Genomic DNA, 26,350 nt, shown 5'->3' with positions numbered 1-26,350 from the left:
GTAATGCAGCTTAGTGGTAATCAAAGGAAGTTTTATTGCAATGCACTGCACATGTATGTAGAATTACAGCTTAGTTAGTTTAAGTATTGTGAATAATAGCAGCTACTGGGCCATCACCAGCTCATGGAAGTCACATCAAAAAGGCAAATGAGGCTGCATAGTTTGTTTTCAATGAGTTTTTGACCATCTACTGTGACATTACTATTAAAAAAATTGTATTTGTGATCATTTTACCCTTTTTTCTTATTTTTCCGTTTGTTTAAGTTTTCTCTTTACACCTTTTTGACATGTTTTCTCGAACTATTCTTCACATTCGCTCACTTTTAAAGTTAAATCTGCACTTGCATCAACTGAAAATCACACAAAACTAATAATGACTACCTGCAATTCTTCACTGTAGTGTTGTAGCATCAATCTTCAGTATTTTAAAAGGGATTTATGAGTATGACCTGTTCAGCAGTTATACAACGCAGGCAGAAAAGCACATACAGTACAGTCACATTAAAACTGCCCTATTATGGTATTGTGGGATCAACACATTGATTCTTAGCTGTATTTAATACACAGAAAATGTTTTATCAAGTGTTTCTTTTCAATATGATTTGGCAGTATGGGGTGACAGTGGTTGTCTGTTATATACAGAATTGACTTTAAGGTTCATTTATTTGTTCATGAAGTCATGCATAGGCTAGCACTTGGGTACATTTCAGAACTTCTCCAGCCTCACTCTGCCTTTAGGCTTCTTAGAGCCTCAGGTCAGCTGCTTTTAACTGATCCTTGATCGAGGTTAGTGGGTAAGAGAGATGAAGCCTTTGTGGTGGCAGGTCAAAAGCTGTGGAAGACTCTAACGCTTTCTACCGCCCGGCAAAACTGCGTTTGCCGGAAGGTATTGTTTTCACCAGCATGGTCTTGCTTGCGTGTTTGTCTGTAACACTTTGGTTTCCGCGCGAAAACTCGACAAAATATTGATGTAGCCTCACCATATTTGGTACACAGGTGTACCATAATAAGACACAGGTCAAGTTCGAATTTGATGACCATAACCTCATTTTCAAGGTCACAGGGGTCATCTTTGTCGCCGGGCGGTCCAAGTTGGGTAAAACTTCTTGTATTAAATGATGTCTTCAATGGCTCTTGGTTGTTCATAGTGTGTTGTTAATGTGGTGTTTTCAGATTCAAACTTCTAGGGATTCACCACTGAACCAATCCTGCACAGTTTTCAAGCTGCAATTTTTTTGAGCAATTTGCTGTTATTTTACAGATTGCCCCTATTTTGAAAATTACTGATTTACAAATAGTAAATCATTCTTTAATAATGTTGAACTATAAAATGACAATATTCTTTACTTAAAACAGCAATACGCATCATTATTTTGCAGATATTTACAGTTGTTTTCTCAGCTTTTTTGTTCCATTGCTGTATTTTTCTTTCTGTCAGACTCACAACCCATTTTTTTAAACAGCGTGTCAACTTGTGTAATGTGGCTTCATGTTAGGATTGAAATCACAAGTTTTCACCCTGTTCTATGCTTTCCTTAAAATATATATATTTATTGAATTTTGTTTACAAATTGATTTCATTCATTTCGTTTCATGTTTCCTATCTTGCTTTTCACACATTTTTTTTTTGTCGCCTGCACATCTCTGGTTGTTTTGAACCATGCTATACAAATAAATTCAGTGATGTGTAATGAGATTAGTGAAACGTCACATGTTGAGCGCATTCCTCTAGATGAAAACATAAGAAAGAAGCACTGGCAACAGAGCTGCATAAACTGTAGCACCAAATAGTTCAGTTTCAAAATGCCATGACAGTACCAGAAAAGACAAAGAGTGCATGAATAAACACAATAGATAAAACACTGACTTGTGAATAGTGACAATAGGGTGCTTTTACCTCAAAAGAAGGGTCCTGTGGATTTTCATCAGCATCCACCCCCACTCTGTAGTGAATGGAGAAAAAAAAAGTACAGTCAAACCTCGACTCAGTCAGATGAAACAATAAAAAGGCAGAGACAAATCCCAGGAGTTTTATTCTGTGCCGCATGTGAAGCTATATCTGTTTGAACAGATCCGTCTGCTACTGCATGGAACTTCGCGCAGAGGGTAAAAGTCGGCGCATAACACGGCTGGGTTTGAACATGACCTTTCAAACAGTTTCATCAAAATCAGCCTCGTCTCTCACATCACACTGAGAAAATGTCAGCCGGGCAAACCTTTGATAAATGACAAACAGCGCCGCAATTATGCTTGATATTCTACAGGACGTGGCTGCTGTTATTATCCTGTCAAGGTGTGGACCCCACTTTGCTGCCGGGGGGCTGGGAGGAGAGGCCGAGCGGCTGCCTACTCGCTGGGAATTGAAATAAAGTGACTCAACGAGGGCCGGCGACAGCCCAGCGAGCCACTTCATCTGGATATTATCTCAGAGGATGGTGAACATCAACACTAATGCATGATTTTTTTTTTTTTTTTACCCTTAAATCTGCAGCATCTTCTGAAGACGCGCCGTGAAAATGACTGATATAATTATATGTCATCACAAAATCATTAGCAGCTGCAAAAGCACAGCACCGTCGGTACACTGTGGGTATAAAATGAGGCTGAGATGACAGTCGATGCTGGTTCCTACAGGTCAGCAGTTAACTCTAATAGCCTGGCATTACTGCTCACGACATTTCGAGAAAGCCTACCGCTATCACTGTGTGTGTGTGTGTGCATCATGTGCTGACACAAAAGCCTTCTACTGACAGCCCTTCTGCAATAACACAACTGAATAGATTCTTATCAGAACACTGAAGCGCTGCGACTACTTAAGGCTGTACAGATTGTTTATTTTTTTTTGTCTTGGACGCCTTCCCTGCGCAATCCATCCCTCTGTCGCTGTTTGTCTTGACTGTGCTTCAGTTCCTCCCCTCTAGGATCGTTGCTCCTCTTGTTATTCCTTCTCAAATTTCAGCTCAGCCTTTGCTTTCGTATACGGGCCCTTTGCGTCGCGCCGTACAGATCCTGCGATGTGCAAATCTCTCCTCTGAACATGACTGTACTTGCTTATTCGTTTTGATTTTGAGTATTCTCTCTTTTCCTCTATTCTGTCTCATCCTCATTTCCCCTCCTGCAGCCTCTCACAACACCAACCTCCATCTCCACCCCATCCATCTGTTTTTTTTTTTTCCACCTAATATTTTTCGCCTTCTCCAAAAACGTCTCTTTCCTACACCAACTCTTTGCTAATTTATCTTCTCAAATATCCATTTCAGACTCTCAGATCACTCTTCCTGTCTTCATCACCTCCCACATCCTCTTATTTCTGCTTCTTCTCACCCATCACCACCTTCCAACTTGTTTTTTTTTCTTTCCTGCCCACCACATGGATCTATTCTTCTTGTCAGCAGAACAGTAGAAGGAGGCGCTGAAATTACCCTGAAACGGTGGTCATGATATTGCTTTAGGTCTGTCTTTATTATGCAAGGCTTTTTCTAGGTCTGCACTGGAGGCAGTTGTTGCTTTTTGTGTTTTTTTTTTTCCCTTGGTGTGTTGTAGGAGAGTCTCTTGGATGGGGCAGGCTATGACAGGCACAAACAAGCAGCGCTGCATATGACGCATCGCCTTCAGCTGGTGGGATGCATTCCACGGCGACAGCCTCTGTCACCAAGCTAAGCTGATAGCAAGAGGAAAGGGCAGATAAGGTGTGAGGGGAGGAAGTAGAAGTAGAGCTGGAGGTAGAGCAAAAAAGAAAAAGTCGAGAAGAGCAAAAAAACAAAAAGGAAAAAAAACAGAAAAGAAGAGCAGGTTGGTTTCCGGAGCGTGATGGAAGATAATCTATGGTGACATGACAGTGACAGAATGCTGGTGAGTGAGTGTGTGAGAGATAGTGAGTTGGTGAGTGTGAAGACTGACTAGGAGACAGGACAAGACAGCCAGAGAGGAAGACATGAAAGAGAGTAGACGAGAGTGACGTTGTCTCTCAATCCCGATGCAAGAGAGGAACAAAGAGATAACAAGGCAAAGGGGGGTGTTTGTGAGTACGACGACAGTCTGCTTTGTGTCTCCGGGAAAATATTTTCGCTGTCAGCTGGTCTCCTCTCGCAGGCTCGCTTTGTAAATTGACGTGACCTCTGAACACTGCTACCCTCATCTTCAACCCACTGACATTCAATAAAGACAATTCAAGTCTAAATTAATTTACTGTGTGACTGTGAGTTCACAAGAACGGATCCGTAAATGAGTTGAAGTGGCAACAGAAGAGGAAAAAAAGTGCAACAGAGAGGGAAAGTCGGGATACTTTGCATAAATTTATATCTACTGCAGGAAATATGGGGCCTTGCAAATAGCTGAGTCATAGATACTTTGATAATGAGCGAAGCGATCCACCCTAAACAAGCTGGAATTTCCCCATTCTGTAGGGAATTCATATCTCCTGTAATAAAACCCATTTCTAAAGAAATAAACAATGGAGTAACTCAATCTCCTACAATCTGGTAAGAGTGAGCTGAAGCTCCTATTATCCTGACAGTCACTAGCAGCATCCAAACCCAGAGTCTATTCTTCTTTCTCCAACAGTGATGTATTTATTTGCTCTTGAATCTCTTGCGCTGAAGCTCCGTTGTGACTAAAACATGGCTGGACACATTCCAGGATGACATCGGAAAGAACATTCACTGACGACTCATCCAGTTTTCTGCGAATCATTCTTATTAACCATGTTAACTGGAAGAGAAAGTGGCTGATTTTCCACATCATCTTGACCAGTACAGGGGGGAAAGAGTAAGAATTACACACCAAAACTGGGGCAGAAATTGCCCACACACACACACACCTATAAACACCTCCTTTCAAGTTAATACTTCCATTACGCCTCACGGAAAAGATGAAGAGGAAAAACAGCTTGGCCTTTGGGCAGGGATGAAGCATGTGTGTATGTGTAAATACATACTTTGTTATCAGTCTGGCCGGCGATAGCGGGCTGATAGAGCTGACAAACCACAAACATTTCACCCTAAAATAAACTGTGAAGTTTACATGGCAGATGTCATGAGAAAGTGCAGCAAAGGGTTCTCACACACATTCCCACCATGTCAGCTGTGCAAACTGATAAGCTTCACAAGCATGTATGAAACTCTAACAGCTAACTGATAATAGTTTTAACTCCAGGCAAACAGCAGTACTGTTGCATTTACCATCCCAGAACCTTGCACTGCATTTAAATCCAATTCTCTTCAGGGAAAATCCCATGCCGTGTTATATACTCCGATACTGGGTATCAATTTGAGGTCATAGTGGCAAGCTTTACAAGAGACATAACTGCATATGAGCTGTCACGCATGAGGTGTGCTGAGCCTTGCATCTCTCGGTGTTATGACTCCGCAGTGGATGAGAAGATAAAACAAGGAGCAACACAACAGCAGATTCTGTTCTTATTATCGCAGTCTTATGAAATAACAATTCATACATGACCAAGTTTGCAATATGTAGGTCACTGTGCAAAAAGCCTAGAATGAGAAATCTTTCTCTCTCTCTGCAGCTTTAACCTAAATTTCACATCACTTGAGTGGGTGTAAAAATAAAATTGGCAGAGTAGTGCGTAGAGAGAATGCTATCAGATGCATGCGTATCAATGATATTAGCTCCATGTTGTAGCAGGCTGGGCAAAGCATTTTCATAAAAGCACGTTTTATTGTCACAGAGATTGTCCTTTGCTTGCTATCTCCTCTAACCAGACGAAACTTTTGGGATTTTTCGTGACTGATGAATGATCACCCACTCAACAGATGTCCAAATATTATGTTACTGTTTCTGTTATTTGAACTCAGCTATGGTATGATGGCTTGAAATAACTCTGTGTATGTAATACCAACCTGGATGCTGCAGCATGTCAGCAAATAAAGTCACTGCAGCCATCACACTGACAGCTTTACTTCCTTAAAATGCACATTAAGTATACTGCATCCTATATGCTCTGTGTGAACACATCCTGCAGTTCAGCCTAGTTTAGCTGAAATATAATTGAATTCTTGTGGTGAGTTTGGGCTACACAGAGTTTGGTTAGTGGGAAGGTTTAGGTTTTTTTGCAAATGTTCAAATGAGACATGAAGAATAAAGTCATTTAGGCAAAATGCCACAATTTTAAACTTAAGTTTGCATTACATTGCTAATGGAGTCACACATCACACACGAGTAATTCAAGGACTGTGAAAAAGGAAAAATCTGATCTGTTTTTACAGTTTTTGGCTCTCATAAATGGTGTAACTGGAATTTTTTTCTTTAATAGTGTAGGCATACAATTTATTTAGTCAGATAAAAGTTTTAGGCTCTGGATTCCAAATTTAACCTCAAAAATTTAAGGTCAGTGTCAGTTTATCGCCAAGACTACAGATAACTGATTGACAAAAAGGCTCTAAATAAACCACATTCGGTGTGAGAAATTGCGCCATCAGTTCAAGGCAAGTTATTATTTTATGTGTTAATATGTGCGCTGCATCTTAAAGGATTCGTCGGGCATTGAGGAAATGATACATAATTGCCTTCTTGCAGGGAGATAAGCTCAGAAGATCAATACCACTCTAATGTTTATACACGAAATATGATAAAGCACCAGCCAGCAGCCAGATTATCTTTCTTTGTGTACAGACTGGAAAAGAGGGGAAACAGCAAAAAAAAAAACAAACACCGAGCAGCACCTCCAAACCTGTCAAAACAACGTGTTACAGGATATCTTGCTCATTTAAACTGTACACAAACGAAAGTGTAGAAGATCTCGGATAGCTGATTCTCCTCTGTTATTGGTGTTTGTGAGGAGCTAATCTAATTAGCTGCTGGCTGTGGCTTCATATTTACTGGATAAATACTGCAAGAGAGATATAAATCTTCAAACGCTCTGCAATAAAGCAAATAACAGCTATTCCTTCACTGCCAATCTGACTAAATTGTAAACTATAGCACGGTATTATATTCCAGGTGTATTGCATATTAAAAAAATTACAGATCAGTTGTCTTTTCTCATGACAATGCAGCAAGTACAAATAAAAAGGAAATTATCAGCCACTTTATTTCAATTGCTTTTTAACACAAACAGCTAATCAGCCAATCACATGGCTGTGATTCAATGCATTTAGACATGTAGACATGGTCAAGACAACCTGCTGAAGTTCAAACTAAGCATCAGAATGGGGAAGAAAGGGGAAAAAGCGACTTTGAACGTGGCATGGTTGTTGGTGGCAGATGAGCTGGTCGGAGTATTTCACAACCTGCTGATCTACTGGGACTTTGACACACAATCATCTCCAGGGTTTACAGAGAATAGGCCGAAAAAGAGAAAGCATCCAGTGAGCAGCAGTTGTGTGGATGAAAGTGCCTTGTTGATGTGAGCGGTCAGAGGACAATGGGCAGACTGGTTGGAGATGATAGAAGGCAACAGTAACTCAAATAACCACTTGTTACAACCGAGGAATGCAGAATACCGTCTCTGAACAAACAACAACCTTGAAGAAGATGGGCTACAGCAGCAGAAGACCACAACGGATGCCACTCCTGTCAGCTAAGAACAGGAAACTGAGGCTATAATTCACACATGATGACCACAATTGGACAACAGAAGACTGGAAAAACGTTGCCTGGTCTGATGAGTCTCGATTTCAGCAGCGACATTCAGAGAGTCAGAATTTGGCGTAAACAACATGAAAGCACGGATTTCTTCTTTTCTTGTATCAGCAGTTCAGGCTGGTGGTGTAATTTTTTATTTATTTTTTTCCTATTTTTATTAATCCCCTGAGGAGAAATTTTGTTTGTTGCATATCCTCCCTATTGGGGGGGGGGGGTCAGAGCGCAGGGTCAGCCATGGAGCGGCACCCCTGGAGCAGGACGGGTTAAGGGCCTTGTCCAAGGGCCCCACAGTGGCCGCATCTGACCTTCGGATCAGTAGTCCAGAACTTAACTGCTGCGCCACCACTGCCCCCTAATGGTGTGGGGAATATTTTCTTGGCACACTTTGGGCCCCTTAGTACCAACTGAGCATTGTTTAAATCCCACAGCCTACCTGAGTATTGTTGCTAACCATGTCCATCCCTTTGTGACCACATCGTACCAATTTTCCGATGGCAGGATTAAGCACCGTGTCACAAAGATGATGTGCAGCAGACAAATGTGCAGCAACTGTGTGATGCTATCATGTCAATATGGACCAAAACCTCCGAGGAACGTTTCCAACACCTTGTTGAAAGTATGTCACAAAAACTGAGGCAGTTCCGAAGGCAAAAGGGGGTCCTACCTTCTACTAGCAAAGTGTCCCGTATAAGGGGGCAGTGACTGTATGTAAAGATTACAGATGAAAATCCACAAGAAAGAAACTACATGTAACCAGTATTCTATCTCCGTTTTCTTATATATGTTCTCTTACTGTGTCAACTGCAGAATATAAAGACATCCCCGCAAGCTGACAGCCATCAGTGTTTCAAACGGCGTCATTTTATCAGGAAAGGGAGTCTTTTAGCATTTCAAGCAGCTAAAATCGCTGCAGATAGCCAAAGACAGTTGGGAGCAATGCGGCGTGTGGGAGCCAAAGATATTATTATCACACAGAATTCATTTCCCTTCTCGCTGTTCACCTGGATGTCTCAGCATGACACAGGGAAAACAGCCTAAATTTAGTCTGGTGGAGTGAGCGGGGATGTGGTGCATGGAAAGAACTGGCTGGATAACAATCACCGGCCAAAAGGATGGGATTTAACATCTACATAACACAGAAAATGACACATACTTTCTTCTTTTTCATGAAGCCACACTATTTTCAGTGTTTTTTGGAGGAAAACGTCAGAAAGGTGACTGGCTGCCCAACAGTTTTGAATAACAGATCAAAAAAAGAAGTGTGGGCTTTGTAGACAGCATTACTTTGTTTTCATTATTATTTACAGGAAAACAGGTGAGTCATTACTTTTGAAGTGTTATTTATATGCAAATATAAGAGTAGATTACAAGCTTGGCCCCAGTAAAACTTTCACAATTAGCATGAAAAAACCCACACTGTGCATATACTATTCTATTTCTTTGTACATGGATTGCAACTGGGTAGTAATGCTGAAAAAATTCTGATTAATGACATTTAAGAAAGTCTGTGTCGCGTTGAAACCCTCAGATGTCAAGAATTTGCTACTACCCAGAGCTTTAAATGACTGTGTGGAAGTCGAAGCTGTGCACAGATGTGGACACTTTTGCCAAAGTCTATTTTGGACCAGGTCAGGTCTTTCCTGAATGGCTCTAAAAGCCCAACTTGTTTAATGATTAATTTAATAACTAACAAAGTGTTTGGCTGAAAATGCAATAATCCTGTTGCATTACTTCTCCCTGACTCACTGTATGTGTGCAGCAGACTCTGAAATCCCACTGAAAAGTGAAATCCAACCAATTTCAAACACCAAATTGTTAACAGACAGACCACTAGTTTAATGGCATTTTCTTGCAAGTATAGTTTAGCTGCTGTACTATTCATAACTGTGGGCCAGAACTAATCCTTTAACATGGCTTTATTTTGCCTTGATTCCCTCTTTTGTTCTCTCATTCTTGCCAAAACTGCGTCAAAGGCACAAGATCAAATGCCTCCTTTTGAAGAACGTGGGAGAAAACTCTTTCATGGCTGACTCTGAGGGATGTCTCGATGCTGTTGTCAAATTCGGACGATGTCATCCCTTTAATGTGGAGGATCAAGGGTGAAGTCTGCTGCAACCAGCTAAATATATCAGGAGAATCTCAGAGAAAGAAGTTTCTGTTGTAAGGGCTAATGCGGCAATGCATTCCCAGAGCAGCAGACTGTTCCGAGTCTTGTGTGGCTCTGAGATACTGGCTTCTTGTTTCTTGTCTGCTTACTGTAAACTGGACAACACTGGCCTGCTTTTCTATTATTGTTCTTCACTTCCAAGCTAAACCCTCTGAGCCCCAAGCAGTTTTTGGGTGTTTTCTTTTTCTTTTCTTTTTTTTGATCATCACATTTTCGCTCACTGTGGGCTCATCTTTCACTGCAAAATAAAGTCCTGCACCCCTGTGGAAACAGCACAGCCATGGCTAGAAGTACACACAACTCAAAAGTATCTTTTGTGCAGCACAACAATGCCATTAATCATTTACAAAAGGGAGAAAAGTTGGATTTCTTTGGTAATTTATTTTACTAAAAAAGAAAAAAGCAGAATACAGATGTTAATACTTAAGTTTTAAATACTTCTACTATCTCCTATCCGCTCTGCGTAAACTTAGCATGCAGTTCAGCTCAGTTCATGTGAAAATTCTCTGGATTTTTGTTGCATGACCGTTGGTGGCAGCTCAGTCAGTAATGGCTTTATGGTTGTCTTAAGGAGCATGGAATTCTTTGTGTTTTACAGAATCTGGTTAGTATCAGCATTTAATTTTTGGCACATTTTTGAATGATCTATGTAGATTTTTTTTTTCATGAAATAACAGAATTTTAATTTTGGATTCAGATCTTTTCCCTAATGGAATGCCAGGTCACAGGTGAGTGATTCAAGGACTATGCAGAAGTTAAAATTATGATGATTTTTTCTGTTTTTACAGTTTCTTGCTCCAATAAGTTCTGTATTTTAGTGATTTTTTTTTTTTTAAAAAGGCCTGTCTTTCGAATCAGGCAGTGAGTTTTGGGGTTTAGAGGGTTAACAGAAGCCAGTAAAACAAACTTTTACTGAATGGAATCCTGGAACAGAACAAGGTGACCACCATGAAACTTTTACTTCTACTCAGGCGGTCTGCAGAGATAAGGAATCAAAAGACGGCACGAGTGGTGAGAAGACGGGTGAAGTACTTCTGCGTCTGCTGCTATGGATTTCAGCTGGTGTGACCATTAGTCAAATGCACCTCACAAATCAGATCGAGCGTCAAAAGAGTGTCTCACACCTCTGCAGGCTCAGAGCTGATATACTGTCATGTCTGGTGATGCACAGATGCATGCGTTGCAGCTGCGCAAGTGGCCTGTGATAGTTGATTTTGGGTTTTGACAAGGGCATTATCAAGCGACTATCATCCACCTGCTCGCTCATCTGCTGCCTCTTCATCCCCTCCCTCTTCTTCACAATGCTGCTGCTGCTGCTGCTGTGGGGGAGATTGTTCTCTATATGTAGGTGCTGATGAAATTTTGAGGGCGAGTGGTGAATTATTAAAGAGGGAGGATTATGAAAGCAGCTTCTTGGCGCGTTGCTAGCGGGTATGAATCGATATGAGCCCTCCCTCCCCTACCCTGACACCACCACCACCACCACCACCACCACCTCCTCCTCCACATCCCCCCTTTCTTCTTCCCTGAAACCACAGACCCTCCGAGCACAAGTCCAGACACATGGCCACGGGACAAGGCCGGCTGGACCGCCAGATGTACAGTGCTTGTGGTGTAACAGGCTCGGTGACATACAGTGCACGAGGAAGCCGGCAGAAAGAAGACGGGATTGTTTATCAGTGTGCGAGACATACAGAAGGGTCTGATTCAGAATGACCACATCTACGGGAACAGATGGCCAAGTCAAGGCCTGCCAAGTCTATACTTCTTTTTTCTTCTGGTTCTGCTTTGGGGCTGGAGTCCAACAGTCTAAGTCAGAAAGGTTAAAAAACAGACAAGAAGTCATAGATATGGACACACAAAGCTACATTTCTGTGGGTGAAGTTTTGCCCTTAGCTAGTTGCATAACAGCTTCGAACAATTGAAGATTTGATTGTATGGCTTTCGAGCCCGAATAAATGACCGTCTTCCAGCACTCACTCTCTCATTTCACTTGATTGTCTCTTAGTGAGTTGGTCTGCATCCATTTCACTCCCCCGTGTGCCGGCACCACCCCACACAAGCATGCGCCTCCCCTCTCTCTATGTGTGCCCGTTCTGCTGAACCATTAAATTCGCCTCACTTTTTCTCATCTGTGTATTGGGAGCCCGTGGTTGGCCAGCACTGTTGTTCTCTCTCTCTCTCTCTCTGGCCAATGATTTCCTGACTCAAGAACAAGCAGTCGGGACCAAAAGCAGCATGGATTTCAACAGCATCGATCAAACAAAAGTGGGCAGGTTTCAGCCTCATGGTGAACTTAACATTCAGAGCAGAGTGTAACGTCTTTCACGAGACAGAAAGAAATCATAAAAGGCTCAGAGGGATGACACGAAGTTGCCTTGACAATGTATCTCTGTTAGTATGTGCCTTTACAATGATACAGTGATGGAAGCTCACAGATAAATGGCATATTTCAAGCTGTTTTTCCGACAAATTGATCTTATTTCTTAGTAGGTAAGACACACATTAAAATGAACAGCCAATCTGCTGCATGTAAACCACATTTCTATTTCCATTTTTAGCGGATCTACTGGCACAGCCCTCAATCAGTCGACCACTTTGGTCCAGAGTGAAATATCTCAGCAACTGTCAGATGGATTGCCGTGAAATTTTCCTCTGACATTAAAGGTTCTCAGAGATTGAATCCTACTGGCTGAGGTGATCCCCTGACTTCTCCTCCAATGCCGCCTTAGGAATTGATACTCTTAGATCAGAATGACATATCACGACTACCTGCAGATGTATATTCAGGTCGCCTCGTGAAGAAACTTTGGTGACCGTAACTTTCTATTTGGAGTCAGATCTAATTTCTGTTTTGGTTTATGGTCAAATACCTGCAAAACTAATTCATTCTCATTAGCTTTGGCTGGAAATTGTGTAAAGTCGCTGAAAAATGAAGCCAACATCAATGCAACAAAAATAGTTCCTAGAGACTGGCTTGAAAAGTGCATCAGTCCCCATAGACCTCCATGTTAAAATGCCCATCTTCACAGCAGAAAAAATAAATTGTTTACAGTCTGGTAGCAAAAACAATTTTGGTCTCTGTAGTTCATTTTCTCTTTCATGACAACTGTACAGGGGATTCAGTTTTATATAAGTCATCCGTTTCAATTGTATTCAGGCTTAAAATTATGCATAATGAAGGGCTTGGCTGCTTTGAGTGACAGGTGGGTGCCGTCACAAGAGTCCATGGCCCAGAGATGTGTGTGTGTGTGTGGTCCGTCTCAGCTCCACTAACGCTCCACCTCTTTGCTCATTTCTGGATTAGCCAGGATTTAGATGAAGCCAAGCGTTGCAAAGGTGGAACCGGCCGGAGCCACAACACTGAGCCTGAAAACAACTGCAAAAGTACAGCCCCAAAGAGCTGCCAGTGTGGCTGAAACCACTATAATACGTCTTAACTTTTCACCAACTTTCATAAATACACATTTTCTAATCAATCTTGTGGGTGACTTCACTCTTTCCTTCCCTTCAGACTCTTTTCTCTTGCATTCCAAGGTCTCTGCAATTAACATGGTGTCTAAAATGCTTTTAATAATTCATCAACATCAAGACCAAAACTGTGAAAATAAGAACCAGTTTGCAAAGACAAAACATTCTTTCATGAGTACAAAAATTAGCTTGATTCAATGGCCGTTTTAATCTTTTGATCTTCACAGACTGTCTCTCTCCCTCGGATTTTCTGTCTCCATCCTACCCTCCAATGTTCCTTCTGTTTCTTCAAGAGGCAGACGGCTGAAATTATAGAGGGCTAAAAATAATGGCTCTATAAATAAGAGGTGCCCATTGAGAATGATTGAGAGGTGAGGTCGCTAGGCAGCTGGGGATGCTGGGTAAGCTGAATTCATTAGCGCTCTCTGCTTCCAAAGAGTAGCCCCCACAACTCTCCCAGACAGGCAAACTGCACAGCTTCCCAGTAAACAACGCACACAGGGATGCAGCGTCGGGATCCGAAGTGGGTCCTTTCTGTCTCTACCTCTGCGGTGTTGCAAAATTCTGGGCCCCATCAGTACCATCAATCAAACCTCATTACCGCTTTCCCATTCCCAGGGAGCCCTCCATATTCTTAAAGCATTGTTCAGCCACCAGCGGAGTGGAAAAACGTGTGCGCACGTGCATTTGTGTTGCATTTGTGCATGCGCGAGAGGCAGAAGCAGCCCATGTCTGTTTTATTATTCATACTCATGTGTGGATCCTCTTTCAGCCCACAGACACCTGCCACACATACACACAGCACATACTGATGTTCTCACTATATTTTCCTTCACACCTCGCTCTGGTGCCTTGCTGAAAATTCCTTAAACAATAAACTCAAAAACACTAACGCCTTTCCATCTGTCCTATTTGCATACAGCACTTGTGCAAAAGAAAAATTCCCTATTTCTGCATTTAGCTGCCCTCGTACGCTGACACAAATAGACCCACAGAGACACACGAGTGGCCATTTTTATTGCCCTGATGCTCTTTTTAATGGCCCTCCTCCTCCTCCCTCTCCATATTGACGTCATATCCATTAGGCCGTGCCTTTGGGCCTTTTTAGTGGAGGCTGGAGCGCAGGACTCCACTGTATGAGTCCTCCGTCCTGAGTCAATTTCCACCTGATAAACTTGCCGTATTGGCCGATCTGACAGATGCGGTTACCACGGCAATCTGTTCAGTCTCTCCACACACCGCCACGACTATCAATCCGCTGTGAGAGAGAAAACCCATTGAACTGTGCCCGGCCATGGAAAGCAGTGCGTGAACGATGTTGCACTCTGTGAGCGCTCACCTGTTTACTGTCTGCACACGCCGACACACACACCGACACACACAGCTCAACTATCAACACACATAGCAGTGTTGATAGTTGAGCTGAGAGAAGACTATCTGTATCTGGTGCCACAGAGAGTAACCCTGGCAGGCTAATGTGAAGAGATAACGTTTCACGTCTGATCAGCATCAGAATCATAATTCCATGCCCTCGCTCAGCCTCCATCTCCCTCATTATACTCCCAACAGCAACAACCTCAATTAGGCTCCTACTTACCCTGGGAACTAGCCTTTTTTCAGACCCTCAATATAGCACTGAAATCTCATCAACACCCTGCAACCTTACAAGTTGCTCTGACTGACTCTTTCAACCCTTCATGAATATAGAATGAGTGTGAAGTACATAGGCAGCTGTAGCAAAACAGAGGTGGCTCGAGTGAAGTGGTGACAATGCTGCCCTCAATGCTGGCTGGTGCAGAGAGAAATAGCAAGTGACGACTTCGGGGTCACGACGATTTGGAGCTCAGAGTCCCTGCTGGACAAGGCCGGGATGAATTTTGATAGCGGAGCCTTTTCCCTTGCTGCGAAAATAGCCGTTTGAAATGTTAAACTGAAGCTCGGCTCTTAGACAACACTCAGGAGACATAATCAATGGTTGGTGCGGCTGGCTGAACTTGCAGGGCTCCGCTCTGACTTAGTGCTGCACATCTAAACCCCCGTCGCCAACTGGAGCCGAGCTCAATGTAATGAGAAATGAGACTTAACTTTCAGTAGAGCAAGGGAGGGAAAAATAACCCAAGGAAGAACAGGGGAGAGAGGAAAAGTGAAGAGAAAAAAGAAGAGAGAGCCAGAGAGAGAGAGAGAGAGAGAGAGAGAAAAGGAGAAAAATTGCAGGTTGTTTTGATAAATAACAGTGACAAAGTGTTCTGGGAACAGTATTACAGCTCCAATCCATCACTGGATCATCAGGCTGCATTAATAATGAATGTGTTTTGTAGACATAAAAAGTCCAGTGTACAAATCAGACAGATGCATTTTGTTTGACAAATTGGACCAGCAGGGAGACAGTCACCTGACCCTCTTGATCCACCCCTGAAAGGACCAAAAGAAAAGATGGATAATTTTACAAGCTCCCACATTCACAAAGCTATCGTACAACAAAGTCTGCTTTGGAAATCCCATTAAAGAATATGTTGCAATTCTACAGGCAGAAGAAGAAGCCTTTGTTCCCCATCTAAATTCCAAAGTCATCCCTTGCTGTAGTTCCGTTTTCTTATTCAGACTTCTCTTATATTTTTTCCCCTTTTGTTGCAAAGAAATCGGTTTGACTGTACAGAATAAAGGCTATACCACTGAGAGAGAACATCTGAATTTAAGCTTCTCTCACTCTCTCCCATTGTCTTATTGTCTCCTTTCATTATCACAAGGGGCAAACCTATGCAGCAGCCATTCATCTTTGGAGTTCTTTCAAGTATCTTCCATCCTATCGGGTTGACATCTTTTTATTATGGACAGTGTGTATTTGCCTGTGTACATGAGGATACGAGGGTGACTTTGCTCTCTCCTTCAGTCTGCTGTGCCTATATATCAGGAGGGAGGAGGTGTGTATATCCCTATGTGTGTGTCAAGTCTTCTCGTCGAACACCAGAATAAGAATCGGAAAAGGGCCATCTTCACAATTGCAAATGACGATTGTTATGTTAATATGGCTGTACTTATTAAAGCTGTAGCGGCAGATGGATGTCAAAGACACAGAGAGATGCACAGAGTGGATGAGATGGTGAATAAGTGAGTGAGTGAGAGCGATAAGAGGTCAGTGGGGCATGAAGGAGAGTAAGTGACATCAGAGGCTTGGTCTTCCAGCCGTCCATCTGTCCACTCAAAACAAACAAGCCAGGCTCCAGCTGTTGCGTCTTAGCCTCCAGATTTTGAAAACTGCTCATTACATGTGCACAGACAGCGACACACATGGAAACATACTACAGCAGAGTTGCGCTAGCTGTCTTCACCATGAAACATTTTGACATCACCTCACACGCAGCTTTGAAATTGAAACAGCTATCATCTCATCTCATATACTCTCCGTCAATCACTCTCGCTGCATGTGCGAATTACTACTCTGACTAAGAGTCCACAGCCATGCTACAGGCTGTGTGAGGCTGTACTTAGGCACAGCTGTGCATTTAGCAGAAATGTCAGCGTGCTAACGTGCTAACAGCGGCTCTGCTTACTTAAGCCCTTTTCAGATACGGGATAGGTAACATTGCTGGCTTCATCACTTTGTTTAGGTGACGTCGCTCTGTCATTCAGACATAGGCCACTTTAATGGTAATGTTCCTCACAGCTTGATTCAGACATGCTCGCTACAGTGACCGAGAGAGTCATAATATTTGTCATATTTGTCATGCATGCGAGATCAGACATTACAAATTACATAATGCATAATATTGCACGTGTAAAATGAACATAAATCCAGGATTAAACTAATGATTTAACTGTAGCGTACAAAAGGTAATACCCTAATTATCTGTTAGTGCGACTTGTGTATAGATCTTGAGTCAGGAATACTTGAAAAGGAATTGATGACGTTTCTGCTTTACTTGTGCATGAATACATAAATAAACTGTCTCTCTGTGCAGACGTCAAATCTATCCTGTTGTTGTTTGATGCTGCAGGTATTCAGTAAACTCAGAGGAAAGATTTCTGCACACAGCTGGAAGCAACAAGCTAACTTGCATATTCTGTTCTCATTGTGGTAGATGTAAAATTTCCGTGATTCTAGAAGCAAACTGTGCCTTTTGTTCTCTCTGTTCATGTTTTTGAACCAATGTTGGTGCTGAAATGTGGAAAAAAATCCTTCACTTCACACGCAAGTATGTTGCCTGTGGTGTGCATATCTGAAAATGGGTATACTGATGTTAAGCAGGTATTATTTACCAAGTTTAACCTCTCAGTTTAGCCTGTTAGCAAGCTACCATTTGCTGATTAGGAGTAGACATAAAGTACAGCTTAGATTTATGGGAATGCTTTGTGGGCCTGGGCATAAACCAAATTATTGGGCAAATTAAAGTGGGCTGTAGTCAAGTCACTGAATTGTATTCTCTGGGGACCTTGTGTGTCTGCGGCCCGTCCAACAGCTTCCAGCAATCTAGACCGAACACAATATCTGACCTTCCCATGTCATAAAACATGTAAACACAGAGAAGGGGCAAGGAACCTTGTAATTGCTACTGTACAACCACAGCTACCACTAATAGCACAAATACGAACAGCTATTAGTCTGAGATGAGGAAAAATAATGATATTCAAACTGAAAGGGCTTGAAGAGGACATGACTGGCCAATGTTCAAAGCCTGGGGCCCCCAGACTGCTCACTGTGGCTGGGTCTCAGATCTCCCTAGGGGTGCCCTGCCACCTCCAGCCCTCATCAAAGCCAAGGAGACAGACCGAGACTGAGAACTGGCAGTGTGACATTGCATATGTGTGTGTGTCCGTGTGCTTGTGATGCCATTCGGGCAAAGAGTTTCACAGACAAAGGAAAAAACAAAGACAGAAATAAACAGAACACACAGAATGGAATTTACAGAGTGAGACGTGGCATCATTTTCACTTCAGAAGTTTGGTCTGTAAAAAGCCATTGTCTGACAATAGTGATGCCTTGGAGTAAAAAGGTCAAATACTAATTCTTAGATCGCTGGATTAGAGTTGAATGTTTTCAGAAAGCACTGCCAGTGGTCTGTGTTACAATTTCAATGAATATGACATATTGTAATAAACCCTTGAGAAAGGATCATGTGAGCAAGCCATTACTATCTATCAGCACAATAAGGGCCTCGATGTCAGAAACAAACACAGGACTGTTTTCCATGGTGGTTCATAGCAAAAAAGTGGTGATACAACTGTTCTAAGATTGACAGTTTCATCAGAGACAAAAGCCAGCCTTTTGGCCTGCTGGCCTATTTTTCGTTAGACGGAGCAGTACAGCTGTGTGTGCTACACCCCAACACAAACAGAGACAGTCTGTGCTAAAGGTGGTAAGGTGCAAATACACACGGCAGACCTTTTCAAAAATTACTTTTTCAAACTGATTGCATAGAGCAAAGAAAAAAAGGCAGTTTTTGACATGGTCAGGCTTTCCTACTGTCAGAAAAACATAAAAGCCCAATCAGAGATGATGATCGCAAAGGTGGTTATGAACTTTCTTTGTTAAAAGGATTTTCCTCACCAGGCTCGGTATTCTCTTCCATAATAGAGGACATTTGACTTTTTTGCACAAAATGGACTGATTATACGCCGCCTACTTCAGTCAAGAGGAACAGGTTGTTATAAAGAATATAAAAATGTATTTCTGTTAAAAGCTCTGCAACAGCAACTGACGCAAGAGAAGAATGCTGGCAGAAAACGGTGAATCAGGAAAGCTAATATATTTATTTTACCACTCTCAATGCAGTGACGATTTCTAGCACGACAGCTGCATCATGAATGCGTGTATGTTCCCATCACAGCACAACACACACTTTGCTGACTGTAACTGCACATCTTTGTTCAGTGGATTAACTAACATACGGCTCAATAGGTTGGCAGATACAGTCTTTACTTGTCGTGAATCTGTATTGCTCATAGAGAATGTTGTCCAGAGAAGAACTGGTAAAGGGGTAGTGCTTCTTACATACAATTCAAATCTCAAACCCTGAACAGAGCCACATCTGGAGCAGGTTAGATAGGCAGAATACGTTACCATGGTGATCTAGACAGGGTAAAATAGGAGCCAATTTTCTGACATGCAAAACTTTGGCTTTAAACTCAACATACCTCCCTAACCCAAAAATCTTGCTTCATAGTGCAACCCTGGGGTGCTTAGCAAAAATATGTCAAGACCACAGCAACAACTCCAACAAAGGACCTATTATTTTTTTGTATACTTTACTGATCCCAAATTTGGAAATTGCTTTTTCACATCAGTGTCAGCCACACTGCGGGATCACTGGGGGTTTCACGGCCTTACTGGACTATAAGGACTATAGGGCTTGCACATGGGACGCCTACTCATCCATCCTGAACTATCAACTACAGAATGTATGGAAACATGTTGTGAAAGTAAAATCAATCAGGATTATTACTCCGCCAAGGCATGGCTGAGTTATGTCGATTATATCGGCATACGTTCGTCTGTCCGTCTGTTATTCTGTCTGTGTGGTGTGGAGCCACAGATTTGAGATTTCTACATCATGGGGAGATGGCGTCACGGCGTCACTGTAACTATGACTACATGTAAACACTACGTCAGCTGCCTGCTGACAGTCACATGATTGTGATCCTACTACAAATCGACCGTTGAAGACTTATCGGGGCTTATCTGTCTGAAATTATACAAGAAACAATTGAATAAAGTGTGGGGGTGTTCCCATCACATATTTAGGTGACACAATTTGGTGTCCGTACGTAACGTACACATGCATAATACGCACCTGTGCTAAGCACAAGGTCATTTTGTCTGTGGGTACATCTATATTCAGTGGTCCCATTCTATAGTGCCATGATTTCTGCAACAATTTTTTTCAAGATTTCAACCACTGGAAATGCTAGAACGAATAAGCAGCCTTCTTGGAGTACTGTACTCTCTGAGTGCTTTTCTATCTATGTGTCCATTTTATGTATATGTGTCCTTGCTGTGGAACTATTTTCATTTATAGCCTTTCGGTGGGTCAGCACAGTTGCTGAAGAAGTGCCTAAGAGTCAAAGAGTAAAAGAGACAATATTTTCCCAAGGGTTTGGAAAGAAGAACTCTGGCTCTTATATGGTATGAAACTAATAACGGAGTTACATTTACATCTATGTATTGTCTGTTCACTACAAAAGCTGCTTCAGTTGTACGTCTCCTCTGAGAATCTCAAAGAACTCAGTAATCTACATATCGTACACGATATTAAGTCTGTCAGTGACCCAGCAAAGTGTTTCATGTTTTCTGAGTTTAATGATATAGCACGTTTCCACAGCAATGTAAATGTTTGAATTGCTATAAAGGGAAAGGTTTAATATCAGTGTCTGTAAAAGACCCGCATGTGCTACCCTCAACAATAATATTGTATCAGTGTACTCCAAAAGTCTAATGTAACATCATTTTATAAGAATCCCATTGCTTTCTACTGGGCACTGCAGTTTCCTAATGTTATGTTATTTTGATTTCTAAGAAATATCTGGCAAATATCTGGCTTCAACCTACCTAATCTCATCGTAAACATGTTGTACTTTCATCTGTGAGTACTTGAGGGTTTGCTAGGGTTCATGTGACATAATTTTTGTCATCTGCACAAGGTAGAGCTTTTCAAGGAGATCTGCACACAGCCCAAAACCTGCTCCAAACTTACCAAACTGTATCTGCAAGGGCTAAAGTGTTCACGCTCATAATATGTAGATGCCAACTTAATGTGTATTTACGGATCAGAGTCCTTCAGGTGGACTCCAAGTGAACCGGAAAGCAGCATAATAACAGCAACTACACATCTGTGGTGTCCACAGCTGTCCATGTGCATGTCTGCATGGAAGTATAATCAAGGCTTATAAAATATGATGAGTCCAGGAGTTACCGGTAACCAAATTATACATAATGGAAAAACTGGCATGCTGAGCCTAGCATCACGCCAATTACAACTTCTGCAGTATATCAGTGCATATCAGCCTTGCATTTCATCTTCAACATGAAAATACAGATGTACAGATACAGCTCAAACTGCCTGGGTATTACTGAAGTCCACTCAGAGCTGCCCTGGTGATAAAATTGGTCTTGCATAATGTTAAGATTCATCCTGCTTCCAGCCTCGGCAGCACTGCACCAAGGTTGAGCTTTCATCTTTGCACAACAAAATTAGGTGGTTGGTTGAGCTTAATCTATTCCAAAGTTTACTTTGCACCTCCTGAGGAGTAAAACTATCAAATCTATGGGATTGTGCATTTTGAGAGAAATGTCTCTGGAAGTTGGAAAGAAAAGAAGAAGCAGAGAAATAATGACCCTTATACGGTGTCATGGTACGGTGCATTCCAATATGTCAATAATTACTATTGATTGTGCGAGACAGGAAAACAGCATTTTCATTACTGTATGCAGTTAGGTGTAAATAATCACTTTATTTTGCAGCTGCATGATGAAACTCTCAAGTGTGGCCAATAATGTACCTTGAAATTGAGGCTGAAATGGAGGGAAAGAGAGGAACTGTCGAGACAGAGAGGAGAGGCTGACAGCGTTGGCTTTAAAGTACATTTTGTCTACTGAAGTTTGATGTCTCAACAGTGAGCTGACTGAAAACTCAAGTAGTGTTTTTATGACGGAGTTCTCGTTTGGTTTGAGCTTTTAACCATCTAACTAAACATGCAGCACATGAATCTCATATTGAATTCTGACAGACTGTCTTAGTTCAGCTCCCCCCTGTGTCGTGAGCTTCTCTGAGAGCATATTTGTATAAATTTGTGTGGCTGAATATGAGTGTGAGAAGACAGCAGGATACAGGAACAAACATTGATATCCTGTACATAATCTCAGGATGTTTTTCCCTTTCAGCCTCGATTAGAAAAGCTCAGTTGTCTCCCCTTGAATTCGAAACTTTAATATTACACAACTGTTGTAGATTACTAGCCAACACTGGACTGAAGAACTGATGATCAAACGAGCCCGAGATGAAATCCATGCGTCAGTTTGTCCGTTTCTAAGCCTGTCTGGTGGATCTGAACCCTCGCCTACTGAAATCTGTAAACCCCCAGATGAACAAGAGCAACAACATCCCTCTTCAGCTTCTGCACAGGAAATCACAGGCAGAATAGTTAAAGCAGATTAAAAGTGACAGCTAATCATCACCACTTCCTGTCTACATTATGTGAAAGTGCAGATTGGCCTGCGTTACTGCACCCACACAAATACACCCAGCAGCAAATAACCTGTGATACCAGCGTTCCTGAACAAATTTCACAGCAAAAAGACACTTTATGCACACACACATTGATCAGCCACATCAGAACAGCCTGCATAATGCTGTGAAAGTCCTTCTTGTACTGCCAGAACAGGTGCGCTGTGGTATCAGGCACCGAGACGTCATCAGCAGATCCTTTAAGTCCAGGACGTTCGGATGAGCATCCCCCAGATGCTCGCTGAGATTGAGATCGGGGGAATTTGGAGGCCAACTCACCACCTTGAAATGCTCCTCAAACTATTCCTCAACTATTTTTGCAGTGTGGCAGAGAGCCATAACTTTTTGAAATGACATAAAAGGTGCTACTGTGACAAAATAATCAATGTTTTTCACTTCACCCGTCAGTTATTTTAATGTTGAGGGTGATCAGTGCATATAAGCAGCACAGCTCGAGGAAATCTGACCATTTGTCCAAGAATTTAACAGTCAGAGCCACACATTTGTTTAAATTTGATTCCTGACCAAGAAAGAGTGCAGAATCCTACATATCCCTTCCATGCCATAACTTTCTGATCATTTCTGAAAAATCTTTTCGATGTGCTCCCAGATTTTCGGGACCTCACTGTGCTGTACATATAGGAGTAATTTCACACAGAGTGCAGCTTTCAAAGACTCCTCCGCAAAAACCATTTCCTATTTCAAAGGTGGAAAGGAAGTTAAATTTGCTCCAGGTAAGGAGATGTAATGTATTATTCACCAAAATGAAGTCTTTCAAAATTGCTACTTGTCCCTTTACTTCACACAATCGGATGATGGAAGGGAGATGAGAAGGGAAGCGGAGGTGGGAGTTTGGGATGGAAAGTGAGGAAAACGGAGCTATTCTCTGAAACATGACAGGCCTGAAGGCTCGATGCACTGCGCTGCGCTCCACAGATAGAATGACTACTCACAAAGACAGCGTCGTCGAGGGGATAAAAATATGCAGGTGGATTATTCAGGACACATATCCACAGGTACACATGTATGCACACACATACACAAAAGCAAAGTAGAATCTGTGGGAGGTAGAACAACAGTATAACTCAACAATTGTCTCCCAAAAATGAATAATGCAGAGGTTTATACTGCATGGAAATCAAATGTAATCAAACAAATACATACATTTGAATAAAATACCTCACATTATGCATTTTAATGATTTCTTTGGCTGCACAATCAGGCACGAGGAGCTAATTTAAAAGTCCGAGAAACAAATGTTCTCAACCAGTTAATACTATAAGCAGTGGGTTCCTACATGAACACTGTTTTCTGCTAATGCTGGCTATTTCACGTGAAACATCCCAACATTTGTGTTATATTTATGCTTGGTTCAAAGATCAGATTTAAAAACACAAGAAACAGACAGTTGTCGCAGATGTTGCATGCTTATGACACTACTGTCAATCAAATCTGACCACAAAGCCAAAACATCGCTACACTTGAAAACCAAGTAATTTTGTTGCACAATTAAGCACTAGGAACCAATTTAAATGTTGTGGAAACAAATGTTTTCAACCAGTTATTACTATAAGCAATGGGTTCCGACACTAACACACTATTTTCTACACTAACGCTTGCAATTCCACAAAAAAAATATTATATTTGTGCTTTTCACATTGGTTTAAAGTGAAAAAAGTCTATTTTCATCTAACAGACAGTTGACACAGATGCTGATTGTCTCCTTATGACACTACTGTCAATCAAATCTGACCAAACCACCAAGCCAAAAGAATGCTACACTTTAGAATCAAGTATTTTTATAACTTTAAAGTTCCCTGTTCACTTAAAAGAAACTAGCCAAGAAAAAAAGAATTATTCTGAGCAGAGTATTTTTAAATGTCTTGGAGAAGAAATGTGACTTTCATTATATAATGAATATTTAATGTCGGTTAAAGTCAATATAGTAGGAGTGATAGAGAAGTATTTGCAGACTTGAGAGAAGTTTTCAATCATGAAGTCACCACAAAGTGAAAGCGTTGAGGCAGGACAACTTTGCAAACAGCAGAGACTCTAGCAGTAAAGAAACATCATTGTTAGGAACTAATAGTAAATCGACCTTTGAGGTTTTATCTCTGCAAACCAGAGTTGTTGCGTGCAATCTCCAACCTTAAATTCTCATTCAGTTCTTGTGACGATAAGGACAAGATTAGGTCTGGAAACAGCAAAAACTTCTTGTGCTGCTCAGCTGACACTGTACAAAAGGGCAGAGACTGTGGACACAAATCCAGAGCCTGGGGGGATTTTTAAACAGATCTACTCTCTTTGTCTGGTTCATAAATGTTAGCATTACAATCAAATGAAGCTTATTTGGCCGTAAAAGCTCAAACAAACAACTTGGCCGATTGAATTACCAAAAGCCAATCTGCAATTCATTAACAGCAGGGCAGCTCCAGGTTTTGCTTCACATCACAAATTGCCTCATTGTCTGTGTTTTGCTGCTTTGGGAGAGGACGTTTCATTGTTCCATTTTGGCATTTTTGGATATATTGTACACAGCAGAATTGCCGTCACCCTACAAGCTAATTTCGCTGATTTACTTCGGTCTCCAATATGCTTCCGCCTCTTCATCTGAACCGTATCGTTTATTGTTGGGTTTTATTTGCTGTCTGTACTTTTAGTGGCTGGATTTTATTAATTAAATTGTGCTGAATTATTTTGTCTGAACCGCTCCGTTTCCTAAGTGCTTTAAACATAAAAAAAACCCACATTATCTCGTTTTATGCTTTTGGTTTTAATACAGTAGATTGATATCCATGAGCAGTTTCCGTTTTTATTGAACTTTTTTGCTCCCTTTTCAGCCCCAGCGCTATTAATTTTTTCTTCTGTTATGTTACTTTAAAAAATTCCCCCTACAAAAGACACATTTGGCTAAATTTCAACGCTATTTTCTCCTACAGTTACATTATGCTTTAATGACAGACATGGATACCGCACACGCTGCTTCTAAGGACTGTGGGAGTCAATTATACCACTGTGATCTGGGCCATAGATTGCACTTTAATAATATAAGTATCTAATTACTGCCTTGCATCCTTCACGCCTCTTCTGTGCTCCTTAATTATTATCGCCAACTGGGCTTGTATTGTGGATAGCATGCAGACTTTAAAGGAAAAGAACTGGCAGCCACAATGTGTTCTCTTTATATAGCTACAGATTGTTTTTTTTTTTTGTATACACGCATTGCATACAGCATGGCAAGCTGTATTTTAATGTTATCTCCTCTGTAACATGTTCCCAGAGAACTCTAGACCTGCTCTGCCCTGTGCACCAGCTGTGCATATCACTAATGGAGAGCAGAGCTGGTGCACACTGAGCAGCAAAGAGAGAATGTGCAGAGAAAACCTAGCAGAGAGAGGGTACATGTGTTAGTGTAATTAAGCTGCCTTTGCGGGGAACGAGGAAAAACCACAAACGAAAGGACTCGACAGATGGAGAAACAGGACGATAGGTTCGACTGGCGCGAGGTGTTAGAGCTAACCTGATGTCCAGACGCCGCAGCACGGGATCAGAAACCGAACCCAGCACCCAGATGGTGAAGCCGACCAGCAGCAGAGTGGTGCTGAGGATGGTGCGTCTCACTTTTGTGGATGTGTCTCTTGCAGCCAGGCTAAAAGCTACAGCTCCCCTCAAACCTGAAGGCAGAAAAGACACCTCAGAGCAAATACCTGGAATAACGCCATCAATCAAATCACCAGACAGCCGTCTAGAAAGCAGCTCTGTCAACCCATAACAGATTACACCGTGACTACCACCACCGCTGACCACTTGCTGACCAGCACCAACTTGACATTATGCTTCAAGCCAAAACAATTCCCAGAGCAAATCTTTCACTGCCACGAGGAACAGATGG

The 26,350-nt window shown here is 41.8% G+C and overlaps 1 protein-coding gene across 1 annotated transcript in view; it reads right to left on the bottom strand.

Annotated features, from left to right (window-relative positions):
• Positions 1 to 26,350, bottom strand: part of LOC110960175 (sodium/hydrogen exchanger 9-like) — a 70,818-nt gene that overhangs the window by 13,119 nt on the left and 31,349 nt on the right. The window contains exons 12-13 of the mRNA XM_051940384.1: positions 25,979 to 26,132; positions 1,898 to 1,943 (exon numbers count right to left, since the gene is read on the bottom strand). Coding sequence (XP_051796344.1) covers positions 1,898 to 1,943; positions 25,979 to 26,132 — 200 coding nt within the window. The remainder of the gene's footprint in view (positions 1 to 1,897; positions 1,944 to 25,978; positions 26,133 to 26,350) is intronic.

The sequence above is a fragment of the Acanthochromis polyacanthus genome, chromosome 20 (genome assembly GCF_021347895.1).
Source record: "Acanthochromis polyacanthus isolate Apoly-LR-REF ecotype Palm Island chromosome 20, KAUST_Apoly_ChrSc, whole genome shotgun sequence".
NCBI lineage: Eukaryota > Metazoa > Chordata > Actinopteri > Pomacentridae > Acanthochromis > Acanthochromis polyacanthus.
The sequence above is the reverse complement of the archived record's forward strand: the minus strand, read 5'-3'. Positions and strand labels throughout refer to the sequence as shown.